Genomic DNA, 22,617 nt, shown 5'->3' on the forward strand with positions numbered 1-22,617 from the left:
CCATTTGCTATGATAGGAAACTGTGATTTCTAAATAGGACGGTTGAGACACAGAAGCACTACGCTGTACCTTCTGCATTGAAATTCAGAGCAAACCGGGGGACTATTTACCTTGTACAAAGAAGAACAGTTCAGCTGGGTCAAACAAAGCTAACCACAATCTACACTGGAACAGAGATGAAAATCAGACTCCCTGTATCCAGAGTAAGGGATTAAGGTGGCGTTTGCCCCCATATCAATAGCATGAAACCACATTACCTCTGCTGTCCTTGCTCTATGATAAGTCATAGGGCATGGAAGCAAGAAAAGGGAAAGACTGGTTTCTCAGGGCCAGAAACTGGGGAAAAACATTAAAGTGTCATACTGCTTGGTTAAATTTATTCTTCTAATTTCATATTGAGCAACAGTTTAAAGTGGATTTGACTTCGAAGGCAAATGTCCTATCTGTGGAAATCTTTACATGCCTGGGTCTAAGGTTCCCTGTTGCTTTATTTGGCATATGAAAAGCTTCATCACTACACAATAAATAAATCAATAAACAAATGAAGATATAAATAAAAAGCTACTTGTTTGGAAGCAAGAAGCAAACCTAGAGATGCAAATTATTGCTGCTTTCATGACAAGCTAAATGGCATGCAAAATATCAGGAAAGATAGAGCAAGTAGTTGTTTGTTCATCTGTTATTAATTCCTTTTTATTTTCAGAGGCTGTCTTCTGACATTACTGCTCTATGCTGTGCTCAAGAGCAAAACCACAAAAGCTGAAGTCATGACTTACTAAACTGTAAACTCTGTAAAGCTGAGATATTTCTCCTCTCCTGCTGAGTTTTAGGAAGGAAGCTCTTTGAAAATTTCCAAATCAGAAGAAGCAAAGATGAACATCTGAATATAACTAATGTCCAAAGAGAAAAAAACTGTGCTTTCTTGACTGTTGCCTCTTTTTCCTCTCCCGAACCAATTAGAAATTAGACCAAATTAGAACCCAGAGTTTCACTGCATGTTTAAGAAAAGCAGTTAGTTGGAGGTTAGGAGTTTCAGCATACACAGCAGCAGCTGTCAAAAGCCCCAGTTAAGGCACCCAGAGTCGTGCAAAGCTCCCTAAGGGACTGCGGAACAAAAACCTAAGCCTTAATCCTCAGTTTCATTTAGTCCAACATCAATACAGATGTACTCTGAGAAACTTCAGTCATATGAGCATCAGAAGCACCAACCAACCACAATCTCCAAACATTTGCACTCAACTCCAAAGCACCAAAAATTTACATTTTGCTCAAGATTTTTTCCAAATGCAAGATATTCACGAAGACTGGCAATGCTCCACCAACATGTGGAATATCCTGAAGCTATAATCAAATGCAGGCTAACTTATAGTCACAGAGACCTCTGAGTGACTCTAGGTAAAACTTCAGTTTAGCAACTAGGAGATTTTTAATTTGTTCAAAATCTCTACAAACCAGATTATTGCACAGAGCTGCTCTGAAATGTATTCCCGAGTGTGTACATATTCTTCAAAATATAAGTAAGTTTTACAAGGACACCAAATGCCTCCCTGGCATAGCCACCTTGAATAAATGCCCACCACAAACTACATGCAAGTGTTTTCCTTAACAAAGGAAATATTTCACTCATACAGCAAATCTTAACCGCTGGGACACCTCTTTGTCCTGATTCCATGCCAAACAGTTAAAAAAATACCCTCTACAGTGATTGTGTCAGGGCTGTCTTGCAAAACATTTGGGGAATGAATATGTCCTCCATGGGAACCTCAAAAAATCTCCCTCGGGGCTTGAACAGAGTTTGGGAAGGCTGAGCAGAAGTTGTTCTGTTGCCACACATGCATGCCCCCTGCACCCCAAACCCTCCTGTATCCTGGGGAAGCAGTCTAGTCTGGCCACTTACGTGGCCCTTCACAGGGAAGGTGACCAGAAGAGATGGTGAGAAGAGAAGGGAGAGTTGGGATGGAAGAACATTAATAAGACATCTGTGCCTCTTTCTGCTTTAGTCTCATGTACTTCCTGATCCAAATGAGTGCTTGCTCATCCTTTCAGGTTTCAGATTCCCTTCAGCAAAGGTGCAGAAGGATCAGGAACTGCAGAACTAGCCAAAGATACTTCTATATGGAAGGGATCGAAGCTAGACTTCCATGGCTACCTCCCTTGTAACTCAGCTGTAGATGGAATTTCCTTGTCTGTTTTCCTTCTGTAGGCTGCTCCTACCATACTGGATGAATTGGAAAAAGCATGGGTGTCACTCTGACACTGAAGACACCATGGTTTCCTTCTTCATTCCTCCATAATGGCCCTGCATTCCCCTCCTGCCAAACTGCAGGTTCTCTGAGAATTGACAAAACACAATGAAAGGGAGCCTATAAGGAAAATCTGCAACTGTTCTTGTTAGAACTCCTACTGAAGTGGCTCTTCAGACCTGCACTCAGTCATCTCTGGTTTGCATTCCATGAAAATCATGACATTCAAATTAAAATTCATGAAATGCATGCCACGGGATATTCTGGAGACCAGAGATGCGGGTGCAGCTGAATGAGCTTTGCTATCTTTCCCAACTTTGTGGGCTAGTTCACACTTCCTCTCTGCCCTGAGCATGAGAATGCCAACCATTCGCATTTGTTAATAACTCCCGTTTAAGTGATGCAGAAATCGCCCCTCTGCAAGCTGAAGAGAGATGATCATGTCCCCAAAATTGACTTGGGAAGACTATGTTAGACATATTTATGAAGCAAATCATGATACCTGATTTTATTTGTGTAACTGGAGTCCAAAATATTTAGTACACAATGCTGTTTCCCAATGGCTGAGGTACAAACTCTAGTAAAACTTCAAGGCGCCAGCATCCCTGTCACAACACAGTGAGCTTCTCTCTCCAAATCCTCCTAAAATGGAAAGACACCTTGCTGGGTAGGACCTCCCTTTACCTCCATCTCTGTTGTTGAGTGGTCCTGCAGATCTGCACTGAGGTCTGCTCTGAAGAACCAGAGGCCCTTAATTAGGCCCTTAATTACTTGAATTTTTAGGAATAAAAAATAGATCAATCTGTATTGGACACTGCAGCTTGTTTTGACAGGTTTTTCTGTTGTTTCCATGCAATAAAAAAAAAGGACATGGTTTATAAAAATACTTGATAATTCTGGGTAATACATAGGCAAAGCTGCTTTTTTTCATGAGCTCCAGATAGCACAGCTACAAAGGCTTCAGACTGCTGATGTCAAGGGAAGTTTGTGATGTGCAGTACTCCTGGCAATTGTGAAGATAGCACAAACACTTGACAAAGATTAAAAGCCTCCCAAACCCACCAAACCCTTCCCTCTCTCAATTCTGTCTAAATCATGGCAACCTCCCAGTTTTGTGACATTCCAATCTCAGGACCTCACTGTGATACTAAAAGCCTTCCCTTGTATTTATTGTATGCATGGATTTCAACATGTTTTAACAAGTGCTCAGCACAGTATCAGCTCAATCCATTAAGATTTCTGGAGAAAGTCTTTCCTTTCTAATTTGAAACACCACTTTCCACATGATGTTATTAAAACCTTAATATTTCTCAATAACAATAATAAGGTTCCAAAGTGTTTGAACATTGCATTATTGACTTCTAATTTACTACCTGCAACTGAAGCTGCAAAACACTGTAGAGTACAGCTGCTCTCCTGAGAGATTCTACATGGACCGAAAGGGAGTTGCCACAATTTCATGTGTCAGACTTCAAACCAAAGTATGACTTTATTTTTTTTTTTTTTTTTTTTTTTTTAACTCTGTTGAGTTCCAAACTGATATGCATCATGCCTTCTTATGACATAGCTGAGCTGTCACTCTCTGGGATTCAGACTAGCACATGCTCACCTTCATTTGTCATAGACAGAATTGATCTGCAGTAGACAGGCAGGTGCCAGAGCCTGGCCCACCTGGAAAAATGCAGAGGGAGGTTTGAATCACATGCAGATCTGTGCTCTCCCTCAGAGGCTGGCCCTTAGGCTGCAGTGCCAAACAAGTGCTGAAAAACTATTGTTTTTCCTTGGGAACTCATGCTTCACTGCCCCTTTCAGAACAGCAGAGCTTGCAGAGGGATTGGAAGTGATATCACAGGATATTAAGAGGCACGTGTATATTAAGAAAAGGCCGTGGGAATCCTGAAGATGCAAGCTCAAGAATGAGTGGAGGCATGAAGAATGACTCACGCCCTTCCCCGTCACCCATTTTCTTTTGAATATAACTATATAAAAAAATCATCACAGTAAGAGAGACCCATGGAGAATCTTGCCAAGGAATGTTGAACACATTACTCTGTATCTAACAGACAGTAACACTTAAAACATGTTGCAGATCCTGCAGTTGATAACTTCAGGTCCTCTTTTTAGTTTAATTTAAATGTTGAAGTATCTCTTCCCAGGTCTCAAAGAGTATTCAAGTACACTCATTTTACCTCTTCCAGCAGGAATCCCACAGATTCCTGCTACAATACAAACAGATTAGCATATCATATAAGTATACCTATATTTTTTCATGTCTGATAAATGATATGTAATTTTGAGTGTGTTCTAGACCTCTACTTTGATCCCGACCAAATACCTACATGCTCTTGACAAAAGACACTTTAGTACTGTTTTGTCTACAAGTTCTAAATTCTCTGCTCAACTGTACCAGTGAAACTCAGCTAAAATTAGTACAGTTGCCATCAAGCAAAAGCTGATTAATGGCATAGAAAGAAGGAAGAAAAACCCAACATTTGAGACAATCCAATTTTCATAAGCGTCTGAAAAGGCAATTAACTTGCCTTGGCTGAAATTTATATGAGGCAGCAGTAGGTGTAGCACATATCTACACCTCAACACTTGGCCACTTTTGAAACTGCATGTTCAGCCCCATGCTTTAAGGTGAATGTTGGTAAATGAAAAATCTTCCTTGTAGCAGCTGTGATCCACTCCAAACACCACACAGACAGCATGGAGCTCTTATACTAAGTGCAAATTGCACTAGAAACTGTTATTTTTATATATATATACACACACACAGACACACTAGAGTATACATATCTGAATTTAAAAGAAAGAGAAGAATGACAACAGCCAAATCATTTTCACAGCTACACTGTAGTCTCTTTGAGACAGACCTTATGTCATATGAGCAAACTTCCCCCAATAACATCACCATAATTCAAACTCTTTCTATATTCTCAGAAAAGTCCCGAGTCCAAAACCAAATACCATATACCCAGGGAGGAATCATCCATCTGAACAAAATCCAAACTTAGCCATCGATGCCATCCTAGCTAACAGACAATTAAGCAGCAGGCTAACGCATACCAGCTGATCCAACCTGGAGAGCCAGGACAGCCATTCTTAATAGTTTCTTTTAAATAAACCTAATGCTAATTGTTGGTTTCTATTTTTTTAAAAGACAAAACAAGCCTTAAGAAAATAATACTGGGAATACAAAAGACAACAGACTGCACTAAACAGAAGTGCAGACGTTTTATTATAGCAAAGTTTAAGAAAACGCCCAGCATGCATGTGAAAATAAAATAGAATACTCTCTGTCAGTTGTCAGAGAGCATCTCTTAATTCCACCATTCTCAAAGACAGCTGGTGGACAAAGGAATTTTTGAAAACTGGACACAGAAAACATTAACTTCATCTGTTAAGGCTGACTTCTCACAATCCATTTTGGACGTTCACAGTTACATAAAATAAGTTCGTATTTTTTTCTCTCTTGCTATCTTAATGGTATTTTCTTTTTTGACTGTCTTAGACTCTAAGCTATTTGCAGTAGGAATTCTGTTTTCCATATTCACCACTGTAATCCAGACCTAACCAAATTTAAGACACTTGGCTGTTATCACAATATATTTCTATGACTAAATCACTGTTTCCCCTTTGATCTGCTGAAAGACTCACACATGAACTTGCTAGAGTACCATCCTTATTTCTACCCAGTACTCTCCAGGAGGCTGGAAGGTGTTCCTATTTTTCTGAAAACCAGCTGGCTCATTGCAAACTGACAGCACTCGAATGGACCAATCCTCAAGCCCTGCTGTATCTCAAGTGTCCTACTAGGTCAATTAGATTAAACACCTCATCAATACTCACAGAGCCATTATTTTCAAGGACTGTTTGGCAGTTTTCTAATGAAAATAGCACTTGACTGAACACATGTTCAGAGAACATTTTAATAAAGTTACGAAACACACACAATTTTTGTAAAATGCGTAACTTAACATTTATACTAACCGGGACAGTTATCATACACTGGTACATGTAGTCTATAAAGAGTTCAGAGCATTCTTATAGTAACTTAGAGAGAGATTCTTATTTATGTAGATGAAATGATCTGAAATTAATCTTCTCCGTGTTTTAATTTCCATGAATACTTTAAAAATGGAATTTCATTTAAAGTCAGCAGCACCTAAGTGCAATGGTAATTTAGTGCGATGGTTTAGCTAAGATTAACTTTTTTAAATTTTTCTTTCCATAAAACTTGGCAGTAGCTGTGAAATTTTTCTTAGATGTATACTGTGCTTTACATGACTCTTATTACACCCCAGGCTAGAAACGAGTAAGCTCCTTATATTGATAGCAAGTGCACACAGTAGGCGTTCTTCTGAATAATTAAAAAGAACTGAAAATTTTGGTTTCTATACAGACTTGCCTCTTTCAGCTAGAAAGTCCACTGCTGGAAGGCCTCAAGAAACCCAAGGGAAGCTTTATTGTAACGTTGTTCTGTGAAGTTTACCTGCAGCTGCATAACTGTGTCTCCAGCTATTCCTATACCTTGGAGGCAAACTAGATTGGCTCATCGACAGCCACAGAGGGAGGAGAAATAATATGGACCCATACACAAACTTGTCTTTCCAACACTGAACACTCTTATTCATGGGGCCAAAGTGGTTAACAAATGACTATTGACTTGGACATGAATGTAGAGATTCTATTTTTTTTCTTTTCTTTTAAAAAAAACAAAACCAAGCAACCAACCAACTTCCAACTTGCCAGAATAAACCCACACTAAAATGTGGTAGCAGTTACGACTGGTACATATACACTGTATTTCAGGGTGTGGGATTTCAAATTATTTTAAAAGTTGGACTATCCCACAATTTACACAATGTTTTCTGCATTGTTCAAAAATTCAGTTTTTGTTTTTAACAGATACTGAAATGTTAAAAGGTATTTTAAAAATATTCTGTCCCTGAATAAGACACTGTCATAAGAGATTATTGTCACAGCCAGACAGAAACCAATTAATTCTCATGTTTGAATGATTTTTTAAGAGCAATGTTGTTTAAATTATATAGCTTTCTGGAAACAGGCAGAAGAACATGAGTCTAAAATTTCACTTGTTGAGAAAGAAGAGCAACCCACTAACCACAGTGCTACACTTTTACACTGAAATAGCTTTTTTTCTGTATTCTGGTTGCTTATCAACTAAAAACTCAATTAGACTTCTCTCCACATAGATTAAATAGAAACTTCCTCACTATTTACAGCTGAACCTCAAGTATATTATAGTTCATTTTCTTTGTACATTAAAAAAAAAAAGAAAAAGAGCACAGTATTTGGGGGAAAAGTTATGATGGTAATTCTGAGGTGTTGTTACCACTGAAACACAGCATAACTATCACTCTGAATTACAGGTCTCATGAATGCTGGGAGCTGCTCTGTACAGTCAGTTTCGAGCAGAAGGTGGGTGAGCAGCCTGCTCCACACGTTGCAGGAAAAGCTCAGCACCTATGGGGTGACATCTCAAAACTATCCACTAATAATAAAAAACACCATTCTTATTCCACTAATAATAAAAAATCACCATTCTTACTTCATTGTTTTGTATCCAATAACTTTCCAGTCCATATTCCTGTAAGACTGGAAGCCAGTACAATGCTGCTGTTTCCTCCTCAGCAAATAGGAGGTACCTGCACTTTCCCCATCTACCTGTTAGTAAAGTATAACTGCATCTTCACCTCGCTAATGGGCAGAGCTCCGTTTTCAGAGAAAGTTGACAGAACTGTGAAAATAGGACAGCAGGACCTAACTCTGACAAACGCTACAGGAATCACTCAAGAGCCAGTGAAAAAAATAATTACTTCCATGACTACATATTTGTAAAAGCTGAGTTTTCTCCGCACCAACTGCCAGTGTCTGCTGATGCCAGATTTTTATAGTGTCTTTCTGCCAACCCGCTGAAAATAATATGCCTTTTTGTTTCTGAAATTTGAAAACATGTTATGTTGCTGCATTTTATTGATGGGCAAAATACACACTATTTACACTTCCCAGCCATTGTGGGCAGGTTGTCTGGCTTACCCTGTGATAAACTGAAGGGTAAGTAAACACCTTCTGAAAATAATATCAGCCAAGACAGAAGAACAAGATGGAAGGGAAATATAGTTTAATTAATGACATAGACCTCATGCAACTAAAGGAATGTCCATTTTTAAATCAAGAAAATCTGATTTCAGGCCAATTTGGAAACTACAGCAGATAAACGGTTGCCTTAAAATGGGTGAGTGAAATTCTTCATTTTGTTTTTAAAGAAAAAAAATGTTGTATTTACTCAACTCTGAGCCCATACAGCATTGAGATGAATCCAAATCCACAATGCATTAGCAAGCAAAAGATTATGATGTCACCACAAATGTTATGAAGTCACTACTTCCGAAACATAATAGCAGAAAAACAGATTTACAGGAATCAGATGGGCCAAGTTAGGATTCTTTTCTTTTTTTCTTATTTTTCCTTTGAAGAAAAAGTAAAGCTATCCAATTTGCAGTCATAATGCTTGTTTTCTATAGTGCTTATTAGTATGACTACATAAAGTGGAATGATTACAGGTTTTAAAGTAACTTATTTGTCTGAAATAATTCTGTGCATCTGTTTTTCATTTTCAATTTTGTTCATATCAGTAGTGCGCTATTTTAATTTACTCATACCTCTGGGATTCAACTTTTTGCTTCTATCTTTACAGTCCTGGTATAGTCATTGTATGGTAAAAGGGATGGGGTGGAGGAGAGGAACAAATAATAGGTGAAGCTGCAGCAAATGGCACAAGGATACAGTCCCTTCCTGGAAAGAGGATTTTGTGGCGAACCATTTCTCCCATAATGCATCCCACAGACCATATATCCACTAGAACAGCAGAGACGGGGAAGTGAAGAAGGAGGAAAAAAAGCAAAGTTAACTACAACATTTCACTCCTAAAGGAGGGGGAAAAGAGCAGGTTGATCAGAACAGTACAGTTTGTTTTGTGGTTTTGTTAGGGTTTTTTTCATGTCTCACCAAAAGCTAAAACTAATAAGTAAATAAGTAAAAGCTGTGTCAGTCAGCTCAATGGTAGTTAGAAACAATGGTGGAAAAAGTTTAAAATCAACATTTTTGGGAAAAGGCCCACAGCTAGCAAGTAAAGATCAAGTAACAACTGCACAGACCCATGGTATACACTGAATTTATGGTGAAAAACAATTTTTTTTTTTTGTTAAAAAACAAAAGCAAAAAAACCCCAAACCCAGACAATGATCATCTGGAATAAAACCTACTTGGGGCCAGGCAGTTTCTAGGCTTTGTACTGCAGGACTGAGTCTCTCTGCAGCAGTACACGAGAAGTTCCAAATGGAACTGCTGACACGAGTAATGGCCGTGTAGATAAATACCCCCTTAAGGGTTATTTAAAACTCATGCTTCAGGATCTGTAACTATGTCCTATCTGTAGGTACCTATATATGTGTATCTGTCCGTACCTACATACTGACTGGAAACAACTAGAGAGTGTGACCTGTGTGGACTCTGCTTTTTACTGCATACATACTCAAAATAAATGCTAAAACAAATGCTTCGCAGGACAAGTACCAACAAGAATAAGAGCATTTCTTATCTTCCTGATCCTGCCTTCAGCTTTTAGATGCAATTGCATAGCTATCTCCTTCACTTGGGGGGGGGAATTTTTACCCTTTAAGTCTTACAAGAAAAAAGCAGATAGGTAGTTGCATAGTACGCACAGAAAGAAAAGACCTGTATTCCGTGTGAAGGGGAAAAAATTGTTTTCAAATACTTTAAAAGACTATGTTGTTTCTCAGCTTTGAATTCTCATTTTGTGGTCATGTTTGACATACACGACCAGTTTCTCCTCTTTTTCTTCCCCCTTTTTGTCCTTCAAAAGCAATCCAAAACAAACCAAAGAAACAAACAAACAACTCATTTCTTGGTAAAACAAAATAAAGGTGAAATGTTCCATTTGGGAAAAGGAGGGTACAGGTATCAGGGGCATAGGATAGCAAGAGCATGCCTGAGGCAGCGGCAGAGTTTTCTTCATAGTGACGGTTTTGGGACCTTCCACAGAAGTGCAGCAAACTGGTGATAATTATGCATCTTTAGCCAACCAAGTGCAGAAAGAAAATTAAAGCAGTGAACAGTCCTTATACAGGCAGTGTACATAGTAAAAGGAAAAAAAAGTAGGGGAGCTTCAGTAATGTGGCATCATAGGCCAGAGCAGGGAAGCAAAGAACAACCCTTTCTGTTGACTTCCTTGGGAGCTGGATCAGAGCCTCCAAGCAGACTGGCTCTTCACACATTCCTTTTCAAATATTTTGTTTTCTTTCTCTATTTACTTTATTTTCATTGTACAAGTAAGATGAGATTATTCATCTTGAGCCAGATTCATTGCCCAGGGAAGTCAAAGGAAGTCTCTATGTTAACTTCAATGGGCATTTGATCAGGGACCTTTGGATGTGGCAAACATTCTTAGTACCTTCCCAGCTGTGTACTTCATCGCAAAAGTGTGTCTAACTTTTTCTTGGTGCGATTTTAATCACGTGAAAAGCGAGTGCTTTCTCTGTCCTTTCAGGGACAATAACAACAACAATGGTAATCATCTACTAAATTTCTGGAGAGAAAAAAAAATAAACGCAAAATAATTCATTTCACAGTAGAAGGACCTCTGGAGATTGACTAAGGAACTATCTAAATCGTGCTGAGCCTAGTGCAAATTTCTAGTGGCACTATCAAAAATATCAATTACAAAATGCTTTAAAGAAGATTACCCCTTTTTCAGAAATTATTCTGTATTCTTAGACTCTGCTTAATAATTTTCTACTTTTTAGACTTTAATATTAAAATGTGTGCTGTAAACTCACAAACTTTACATGTAATTCATGCAGAGACTTACCGATTTTGGAAGAGGTTGTATAAGCATGCCTTTATTCTTGCTTAAGTCATGGAACCAGCTCCCAAAATCAGTTTCACTGCCTTTTACAGGATGCAGTTGGCTGTTAGTAAAAGTTTTCCCGCAGGTTAGCTAGCCTCTTCAATGTAAATTAAGTAGGATACTTTTTAAGAAATTCCTGGTTTTGATGTTTGCTATATTTGTCATCGAAAAGTCTCCTTGTCAAACAGACAAGTAGTAGCTTTTGACAGCAGAATCTGAGTCATAGCAGATTTTTCTCCGCTATATGTTGTATCCCCCCTCCTTTCCTGCCTGGGCTACCTGGCACTCAGATCCAGTTCTCAGTTTTGTTACAAAATGAGAACCACTCATAAAATTTTCCCTTCATCCCCTGCAAAATGTGAATTCTTCCTTACCTGCTTCTCTATAGCAAGCACCCCCTACTTGCTTTTCACAATCTTTCCAGGGACCAAGAGGTATCCAGATCCCTTACAGACTGTTCAGAGCAAAATCTTATTTACATCTAGGGAGATTACATACAAATTAGGTGCATGCTTTTTTAGCTTCAGCTTTTCCCCTTCTCTCCAACTCTACTTTCCATTAAAAAAAAGACTCAAACTGCAAAATTTATTTCTAGATCTTGACCACATGAAAACTGCTAGCAAAACCTGGGACTTTAGTTAAACCTATCATAAAGACAGAAACCACTCCTGAAATTCAGATCTGGCTCTGGATTTGGAGAAATTCTGGAAGGGCAAGGATTCCCTATTTTGGCTTGTACCTCCTCTTCTTCCATCAAACAATTCAGAGACCCAGACTCAAATTTAGAACACATCACTCGTTCAGCGATTCCAGTGGTTCCCACACTGTTTCAAAGCCCCAGAAGCCAAAGACATTCTGGTCAGAAAAAGCTAATTTTATTTGTTAAGTTTAACCATAACTAAGAACAAGTTTTTCAATACTCTGTAATCCCACACTGATAAGTTCGTCGGCATTGCATCCCAAATACATTCTGTAGCTGCAGTATGCAACAGCAAGAAACAGCTCTAAATGACCTGCCTTTTAAATTCAAGATGTCATTTCCCATTACATTTTCTTTTTTATCTTTTTGGTGTCCCTTACAATTGTAGAGGCAGACCTTAAACTTCAGGTCGCACTGTGCTATGAAATTGCAGCCCTACCGTTCTCCTTGTAGCCCATTCCCAAGATGACCTCTGGTGCTCTGTAGTAACGTGTCACCACATACGGAGTCATCATGAAACTAGTGCCTGCAGTCCTGGCCAGTCCAAAATCCAAAATCTTCAACGTGCAGTCAGATTTTACCACAATATTACTTGGTTTCAAATCCTGCAAAAGACAGTGAAAAGACAAATGACTGTCCATCATAAAGCCAGGCACAGCTGTGATATGGACTGATATTTTAGGTCAACCTCCAAATATTCTTTTACTCTTCTGACACAGTTACTATCAGAAATACTTGTAAATACACAGCAAAACCTTGCTACCGTTTCTCTAGCAAACTCTTCTGGAAGATGTTCCAACTTGGCATACTGTGGGGCTTTACCTGGATAGTAGGAGCCTACTGGTGTTAAATTAATTGCATTTGGCAGTTCAAGAAACTAGGATTAGTATTAGAGTGCTGTTTTGACTATATTTTTTTTTTAATGTTGTGAGGCTAATTGATAAATTCTAACTGTACATGTGGAGATACCTTAATGCTTCATTTGTAATAATTCAGCTCACCCTTTGCCGTATGACTATCCGGAAGACAAATCTATCATCCTTTGCTAAACATACAACATGCCAAGAAAGGAGACCTTTGTATACTGTAAAGCAACATCCACTTTGTAATCCATTTTATGAACCCTTCTTTTCTTCCTCTCATAACAGAATGGAAACATTTTTGGATTTGTTTTTTCAGCTGGAAATCCCAAATGAGTAAAAGCACATTTCAATAAAGAAGTTAACTTGGGATATTTTCAATGCCTTCAGAATTGCCTCCTGTTCACGGTCACATGAACCATTCCCTCTGTTGTCAACAATCACACATAGCGCTACCTCTGGCATTCACAGCCAGGTACCGCGTTTGTACTAGACACAGCACTCTAACATGGAAAAGCAAAATGAGAGGATGCATTTAATTAGACTTAGCAGTCTTTTTATTTGTTTTAGCACATGTAAATGATGGCAAATGACAATTCTATATGCCTTGACCTCTGCAGATCCTCATCAAGCGATACTTGGACCACACCACAACATGAATTCAAAGTGTCTCAATGTCATGTGTGGTAGCTGTACCAGCTGCATTTTAAGAAGAAATAACATTTTTCTACACATTTCATAAATCATAATTACTTTGATGATTTCCAGTACTTATTATTTGGTTATTATTTATTTTTAATAATCACATTACATTGTTGTCTGATTTAAATTCACAAATAATCTCATTCCTAATACAAGCATGTAGCTACTCTGCTAAGGGGATAGACTATGACTTGTAACTTTATAGTCATTTTAATGGGAGATAGGCCTTTGACCCACAGTACACAAGAAACTCAAGTGGTTTCTAACGTCTTTACGAAGATGTCATATGCTGCCTTAAGTTTCAAACCAAAGGCACCTTACCCTGTGAATAATTCCTGCAGAGTGAAGATGCTTGATACCACAGAGCATTTGGTACAGTAGATAAGACATTCGCTCATGGTCTAGCTCCATCTGAATGACCTGGCACAGATTGGCATCCATTAACTCCATTACCAGGTAACTGAATGAAAAAGCAAAGTCACAGGTTTATTATTTGTGAAGAGGAACCACAGCATCATCTCAAAATGCCTTTTCTTGTTTCAAAATTCACTTTATCTTTGATGACTGGGAGTAACACCGTTGGAGACCGGGCCCATTCATAATGGTACCATTGTGGTGTTTGTTTCTCACTGCACCATCTCACTGCAGAGACATCATTCTTTTAGTGTCCCAGGAAAACAAGTGGGTTGCTGGCCCTTTCTTGGTGCGTTCCCCATGACAGAGACTGTACCCTACGTGGGCAAACAGGCAGCATGACACCGAAATGTGCAGAAAACAGAAGAGCCACAAGCACCAAATGACACGACTGCTTGGCTTTTGACCATTACAAGGAATGGCTAGCACAGCACATGTAGGAATCGGAGAGTACTAAAGATGTCTGACAGGCTAAAATATGCATCTCCCTGTGAAACGTCTCCAAAACTCCTCCTAAGATTGCAAGACTTCGCACAACTCTCATTACAACTAGTTGGTCTTTTGCTTCTGATAAATAAGCTTCACTGACAATCTCAGCAGGACATTAACCCAATCCCCTTTAGTGGTAAGTTAATGTGTTAAACACATCAGCTCATTTCTTAGGAAACATCTCACAAGCACAGCTGATTCACAACTACAATATTACATGAAAACACTCTCAAACTTCGAGGAAAACACTAGCTCTATTCCAATGTGAGCTGCATGCCTTGTCTTCTCTCCAGCACTAGTTACCTCCTCTGCTCTGCACAAGTCTGCAGTGACAATACTATGTGGAAATTCCATATACCAAAATCAGAAAAGTAGCTGTTTGACTTAGCCATTGCTATCTGTCTGTTATCACTACTGATATTAGAGCACAGAATGGGAATACATTTCCATACAATGTATACAGAATATGGGAAAGACTGAAAGATGAAAGGAGTACAACTATATAAAACACTCAGTATTTAAAATTTCACTCAGTGCAGGTTCATACTACACATAGTACTGTTTGTGCAATAGGGCAACGTTCAGCGGAGATGCTGGTTGTCCTCTACACACAGCATTAGTTCCCCAATATTTTTACGCAGCCAAAGGTTATATCAAAACAAATATGGAATGAGAAAAAGTTTCACATCGGTCTCTTTTACAGGAAGTTATTTCAGAATGAAGTGCCACAATTCACACACGTCAGGGAGTCACGTAATGACCATCATTTCCCAAGCAAACTAATAATACAGAAGCAGGCCCTTTTAAGTACTCATACCCCTTTCCTCTGCATGTGAAGGCAAGTGCAAAAACACTAGAAGAGCCACCAGCAGGCTTTGCACACTGTTACAGCACTTAGGAAACCCAGTATTTGGCACCTTTTAAGTGTCAGAAGTGCAATATGGGAATGCAGAATATCAATAAGGGAATGCAGCAATACCCACAGCATAGACTACACATGATCTTTTTTAGAGGGGCTTATAACCTTTGTATTTTGCTGAGTTATTGCATTCAAGGTACACTATAATGCCCCACACGTCTCTAAAGCTTTAGGTTAATTACTGCCTGTGTTACTTACACATCCTGGAACTCCTCCAGAGATTTCTGTGGTGTGAAGACATTTAATAAACTGATAATCTGAAAAGCAAAGTAAGACAAAAGGATAAAGAGAAGTGATAAATGTAAGCAGCTAAGCCCATTTTGAAGTGTCTGTTAAAGGATAAACTCTGTTATTTCACTGCTCAATTTATACTAACATTTCTCACTTTATGGATCAGTCAGCAACATTCAAAATAAAATACCGCAGATCTCCAAGATTTCTTCTTTCATCACTTGAAATGGTTTCTGAGAGAAGGGTTAGTGATCAGTGACAAACCAAAATACTAAGGGTGAGACAGTCCTCTGAATTTTGAAGTGACACATTCAAAGACCAAATTCAGCCTCAATCTAGCATAGCAGTCCTCGTGCCAGAAATTTCTTATATATGAAGAATTCTCATCTGAGGGAGCAAATAATGAAGGACCATTTTATTAAAAATACACAGAAGATTTTCCTTCTCTCTGACATGGCCTAAATTCCTTTGAGGGCACATACGCACACAAGGTGACACAAGTTCCATCATGAGAGGTACTGCTTTTTAATAGAAGCACCTTAAAACAGAAGGCACATTCTGGGGAATTTTTTACTTGTATTTTTAAAATGCGCTGGGCTGTTGAAAGACACTGATAAGAATGTGTGAAACAGCACAAAGGAAAAAAGCAACCTTAAGAATTTCCCGTGCTTTCCTTCTGTCTGGGCAAAAGAGGTAGAAGATATCAGCACAGCCGCCATGAAGACAATATCTGAATGTCTCCCTCCATCATCACTCTAGGCTTTCTAACAGGAATCATTCAATATTCTTTCTGTCTACCCCACAGATTCTGACTGATTCTTGCCTCCGCACAGGTGCCTTTGCAATCATCTTCTTCCTTTGCTGTTCTCTGTATAGACAGATTAAAACTCCGACCCAACCAACGTGGTGCTGTTATCAGCTCTTAGGCAACATTTTTTAAATTATATACTTAAAATTAATAATGCTGCTGCCGCCCTCTGCTCTTTCCAGTCCATTAAAAACATGAAGTGAGAATGTATCATTCTCTTGCCTACAGGGTTAACTACTCACTCATCCCTGCATTTCAAAGCCCCATAGATTGGTCTGACTGACAGTAGTTTCCACCCAAGTCAACAGGGAGGAGACAGGTATAGTTCTGATCAACCAGTGGAAACATAAGGACAAGTCAATGCCCAGACATGGGGCAGAGGACACTGTAGGTGAAAAGTTCTGCTGCTTGCCATTTTAAGGTCAGTTCTTCTTCTTTCCATGTGAATTTGTGATTGAGAACAAGTGTCACATCTCACCTCACATCATGCTTTTCAAGCTTATTTATGCTTTGCATAAGGAGAGCCATTGCAGGATCTGAGACAAGAGTATATGTGTAGGAAACTGAAAAATTCACTCCTAATGAAAAGGAAAGGGCACACAGGTATGGCACCATGCCACAGCAGAAATCAAGGAATTGTACAAAAATTAAATCGTTGGGAGATCCCTTGACAATGCAATGGGGCAATCCTACATATCTCACGACAAAAAGCCAAGCTTATACAGCGTCAGGCAGACAGTTCTAACTAATATATAGATGGTTACAATTAACATACAGCCCTGAAATAACTCTTTTGCTGCAGTGTAGGAATATTTTCATTCATTATGGATACTAAATGTTATACAATACGTAGTGGGTGTAAGAAGCAAGAAAGTCTAGAACCTGCTAGTGCTGTTTATTTTAACAAGAACACTGCATAGAAGGAATGGCATAACGTCTTGAGGCTTCAGAGTCCCTGGCTCCACAACATTAACTTACACATGAATATGTGAGAATGGAAAAGTGCTTTGGTTCTTGTCTTCAGCAGTTTTGCAGCAACCTTCACCACGATGAGCCCTCACCTTGTACAATCTATACAATGCATCTATATGACTAGGTTTTAGATGAAATCCTGAACAAGGAGTGATGCTTGTGCATGGGTACTCCAACTTAAGAGACACTGCTTTTGAGTCACAAATCCCAGTGACAGGAAAATGGAGCCAGGATTCCAACAACCACTTACGCATTTCTGGATAAGGAGTTCACAAGAACGTATTCTGCTCTCTCCCCTTCTATCACCCCAGCCCTTAGTAGCAGCACCCCATTTGGCATAGCCTATAAATAAGCACATGGAAGATCCTCACTCTCTCATGTGGGCATACAGTACTGGAAAGCCTGTAGCCCTTGAGCATAATTTACTTTTCATTTCTTCTATTTTAAAAATGCACCAAACAAAACCATTTTCTTTCTAACAAACCAATATGCATACCACTTCTCAGGTTACCGACTGAAAACTTACATTTTTATGATTCACACACTTCATGAGGACCAGCTCCCTGTAAGCTCGCTTGGCATGAGTTTGGTTCTGAAATGGTCTGCTGAGCTTCTTAATGGCCACGTTTCTGTCAAGGACGGCATCATATGCAGCACTGCAGTAATTACAAACACAGGGGTTATGCATCTTAGCAGATGTCCTCCATTTCTCATGGCAAATTTCTGAGCCTCACTTGTACTACCGCCTTTTTTTCCACTGAGAAAAATACTGGGGCAAAAGGAGGAGGGAGTTTCTAGTGAGAATAAGAAGACATCAAAAGGAAACATGTACCACCACATCAGCAGAAGACAGCATGCACCACTACTTCTGAACTTCAGTTCCATAGGAAATTAATGCTTATTATCAAGGGGTGGAAAAAAAATAATTAAGTAACTTCAAATAAAAATACAATAAAAACTAAATGAGACAAAAAGTTGTTTCATAAAGCAACTCTCTGTGCATTGGGTACAGCGGAGAGGCTTTTGCTTTTTCTGTCATGATTAAGGACACCTTCATGAAGTGGCTCAATGAACAATTGCCCACTTTTATCTAGAATGAAGTTTGTACTGTCCTTATGTTGCTAATGGAATCAAGTCATTTAATCATTCTTCAAGAGCATATCATCCAATTCCAATAACATACTTAGAAACAGAACCATTTCACAACGATCATTTCCTTGTCATTTGTCATTTCCTTCTGATAATGAAAAAATTTGTTACATATGCTTAGTTAAAAATTTTGAAAACGTGAAGAAATACAGGCTCTGGTTTGCAGAGTGGGCTTTTAAAGCTGGGCTCCTAAAATTCTCCTTATGGTTTGAAATGTTTTGTACAATCTTCAGTTATTTTAATAACCTTCACCTCCTATTAATTTGAACCACTTATTTTGGTGGTTCAAATCTGACTAAACAAATTTTGACTTCTACATTTCACAAAACATGCTAATTCTTGGAAACATTCCCAAACGTACAGTCCTCAGACCCTCTTCCTGATTCTCCCTTTTACCAAGAACCAGGAAAGGCATGACACAAGTTTTCTGCTACTCCAAGAACAACAACAGTACATTTCCCAAAAGATACATCAACCAAACCACTAGTTGTTCTAAAAATAATTACTTTTTTAAGCATCAAAGCAAATATTCAAAATCCTATATTTTTTTTTTCTTTTTAATTCCTGATTATTGTAGACATTCACTGACATTCACTTACAGAGCCTTACTGACCAAGTACAGAGCAGAAAGCATGCAAGCATCAGTAGCTTAGTCACAAAGCCAACAAAACCATACAACTGCTCTAAGTAAAAAAGTGTTGGCAATGTATGTCTTCGAAACCACACAGGTGGAGAAGAAGAAATAGTGTAATTACACTACTCCTGCATAAATAACACACTGAATACATACCATAAAGAATAATAATTGTTTGCTAAAGGTAACAAGGAGTTTTGTGAAAAATGCTTTAGTCTACTGTTGACATTTGGGGCAGGATTTCCCCTGAAAATATGTTCAAAGGGGAAAAAAAAATATCTCATGACTGCTTTTGCAGTTATTCTGAAACTATCAGGAAGTACCATTTTCACAGTTAAACTATTTCAGATCAAAATGTTAATTTACAGAAAAAAAGTAAAAATATATACTGAATCTGCCCAAATTATCAACGCTGTGAAATGCCAAGTCCTGCACCTGGGGAGGAATAGCCCCAGAAGCCATTACACGCTTGGGGGCCAACAGTCTGGAAAGCAGCTTTGCAGAGAAGGACCCAGAGGATGTGGTGGACAAGCCAGCAATGTGCCCTCATAGCAAAGAAGGACAACAGCATTCTTACCACTGTTCTTAAGTATCTGCTGGGAGGAGTAAAGATGATGAAGCCAGACTCTTCCAGTGGTCCTGAGCAACCTGCTTTAGTTGACTCTGCTTTGAACAGGTGGGTTGGATGAGATGCTCTCCAGCGTCATCCATTCTGTCACTTGGTAGCAATTCTTTTTTCTCTTATTCATTAATAAGGCATATAAATTTTATGACCCAGCTAACATCATGCTAGGCACATGCAGAAAAAAAGATATTCACTCACTACTATGAAGCAACATATATGAAGCAGCTCAGGTGATAAGGCTATGAAAGATCCTGTCTGACTTGACTTCATTTTGGCCAGAGAATTGCACTCAACTAAACCTTAAATTAGGAGGAACATGATGTGTGATTCAGCCTAACAGTACATAGCAGAAAGCAAACCTCCTGTAGCAACCGTCCAGAATTGTGTCTTTCATTCTCATTTAATTCAGCCACAACAGGGCATCATAAAGGCCACAATTAAAATATCCCTTAATTCCATTAAGAAAATATTAAAGAAATAAAATGCAAAGCCAAAGGATTTAAAACCCATGATCCTTCAACAGTTAAATATTTTGTCTGTGCCATCATGGACATATATTGCAAATGCACTTCAGCAGACAAATCTCTCAACTAATCCATATTACTTGATAACCCTACTTCTTAAAAGAAGAAGAGCCTACATGAGACTCATCTGAGCTATGTAAGAGTACTTTGAATCATTTTAATAATCTTTTCTCATATTTTAATCTCATTAGATACATCATAAAAATCACTCACTAGGAGATAGAAAACAGTAATACCAAAAGTTTGTCTGGGCAACCATTTTCTCCAGTTTCTGATCTCCGTTTGCTCCTCTGAATTTTCTCTCTCCATCAAAGCAAGAGATAAAAAAGCATCAATCTAAAATCAGAAAACCAAAGGCTTCTTAACTCTTTGGCTTTTATGATCCATTCCCAGTCCTTTACATAGCATGGAGGAAAATAAAACAACTAAAGTAATCGTTTGTACAGGGATATTTACTTTGAGATACAGGGATCTTGACTGCAGTTCTATCATTGTCTTCTATCAAACGGAAGGTGTCCAACTACTTCAAGAGGTCAATACGTAAATTCATTGCACTGAGTAAATGAATAGCACTGATGGGTTTTTTTTCTATTCACCAGAGAGAAGCTTTTGTTTACAGACAGCCAACTATGCATTTTACTACAAATAAATTACAGATACCACATGTAGGTCCTCTCTCTGGTGCTTGCTACACAAAATCCTTACCTTGGAACACCAAGGTTAGTATTGATGATATATCAGCCGCCTTAAGACAAACTTCAATCACTGCCAGAAGAGTGGCTGTATAAACAGGTGACTCAAGGGAGCAGGAATAAGAGAGAGAGAGTAATGAGTGTCTGCAAACTCAGAAAAGGCTGAGTGTGAAAGTCAATTTCAAGATCTCTAATGAGACTGGACTTGCATCTAAAAGCCTGCGATTCTTTCTCTGGAAACTCTATCATAACATCTCTTGCTCGACTATGAATTTATTTTTTAATTTATACAGTTGCCCTATTTTTTTTTAACAAAGACTATAACTCACCCCTGGTCTTGTAATAAAATGAGCTCAGAAAAATCCTCCAAGTTTACTACCATATCTCTGGCAGCTGTACAGACAGAATTCGCTATAAATTCTGTTTACAGCTAGTTTGGCAAGGTAAATGTTAGTGTTAAATATGCCTTTTTAAACTGTAAATAATTTGAAACAAATCTATTTAGCAGAGATAAAAAAAATTATCCAGATGTGACTATAAATTCATGACTACCAAGAGATACATGTAATTACAGCTATTCAACAAGACTCTTTGCTGACTTCAGCAGGAAAAAAAAAAAAAAAAAAAGAAATGAAATGAAACTCATTCTAGTCAGATATACACAAACCCAGATCATCATTTACCACTGATATTGTCTGTGAGTTCAGACTGTAATGCTCAATGAGCAATGCTCTGTTATCATACACTTGAAGAACCAGCCATTCATTTTTATACCTGTTTCAAAAAGCAAAAGAAAAGCATTCTAGTTTCATGTACAAGTTTCTATTTCAATAGACACTTACCGAGTAAATACTTAAAATTATTCTTTCCATACAGGAATAACCCTTCTAATCAACAATGAAACTGAACATTTATCACTTCCATTAAATTCAACCCTAGAATAGACTACCAAACCCACAGAAAACATATTTTTTAAATCAACTTTGAGAGATGGGTTCCTAGGATAACAAATGTCAATTTTGATAGTTTCAAAATTCTTCAGATGGGGCACACACATCCTTTTCAAGATGCTTACCCTTTCTCAAGGCATTACTTCATTAAAGTACTATTATTAGCTCTCAGATGACAGAACGGAAGCCTGAAACAGGAAGGGAAGCTCCCAGACTCCAGCCTCCCAGGGCAGGCTGTGAAACGGAGACTCTCCTTAATCTCAGCAAACAGCTCTCTATATTAAGAAAGTGTCTTCACTGAATGTTGTAAAAATCCAAGAGACACTAAACATTCCTCTGACCTATCACTACATATATATAATGCAACAAATATAGTATTAAAATCTTTCTGAAAAGCTACTTAATATTACACTCACTTTCTAAAGCGACAAACTTTGGTCATTTTTGCCTTCCTCCAGAAAGACTCCATCTGCAGCTCTGTTTATTACGAATCACTGCTATTTATATCTGCGTTACTTGATCTTTCTAAGTAAGGTAGTTTTGCCACTGACATTAGCATTTTGCCTTATTTCCTTCATCCCAGCACAGCAAGAGGAAAGAAAGCTGAAACTGAATTTGTTAAACAAAGCACTGATCTGTGTATTTGAAATACCCTGGTTATTTAGTGCTGAGATCTCCCATCAGTGGAGAGAACTGGTAACCTTGAAAATCACAGTTAACAAGAATGTTAATGATAGCTCATCCTCAAC

The 22,617-nt window shown here is 38.4% G+C and overlaps 1 protein-coding gene across 14 annotated transcripts in view; it reads right to left on the reverse strand.

Moving 5' to 3' along the window:
• The window catches only part of MAPK10 (mitogen-activated protein kinase 10), a 163,314-nt gene that overhangs the window by 35,603 nt on the left and 105,094 nt on the right, over positions 1–22,617 (reverse strand). For 10 of the 14 annotated variants that reach the window (XM_074589159.1, XM_074589158.1, XM_074589160.1 and 7 more), the window contains 5 exons: positions 17,821–17,950; positions 15,482–15,540; positions 13,783–13,921; positions 12,339–12,504; positions 9,057–9,128 (listed from right to left, as the gene is read on the reverse strand). In XM_074589159.1, coding sequence (XP_074445260.1) covers positions 9,057–9,128; positions 12,339–12,504; positions 13,783–13,921; positions 15,482–15,540; positions 17,821–17,950 — 566 coding nt within the window. Of the gene's footprint in view, positions 1–9,056; positions 9,129–12,338; positions 12,505–13,782; positions 13,922–15,481; positions 15,541–17,820; positions 17,951–20,931; positions 21,022–22,617 lie in introns of those variants that run through there. The other 4 variants (XM_074589162.1, XM_074589161.1, XM_074589164.1 and 1 more) reach the window with 2 other exon arrangements.

The sequence above is a fragment of the Larus michahellis genome, chromosome 5 (assembly GCF_964199755.1).
Source record: "Larus michahellis chromosome 5, bLarMic1.1, whole genome shotgun sequence".
Classification (NCBI taxonomy): Eukaryota; Metazoa; Chordata; class Aves; order Charadriiformes; family Laridae; genus Larus; species Larus michahellis.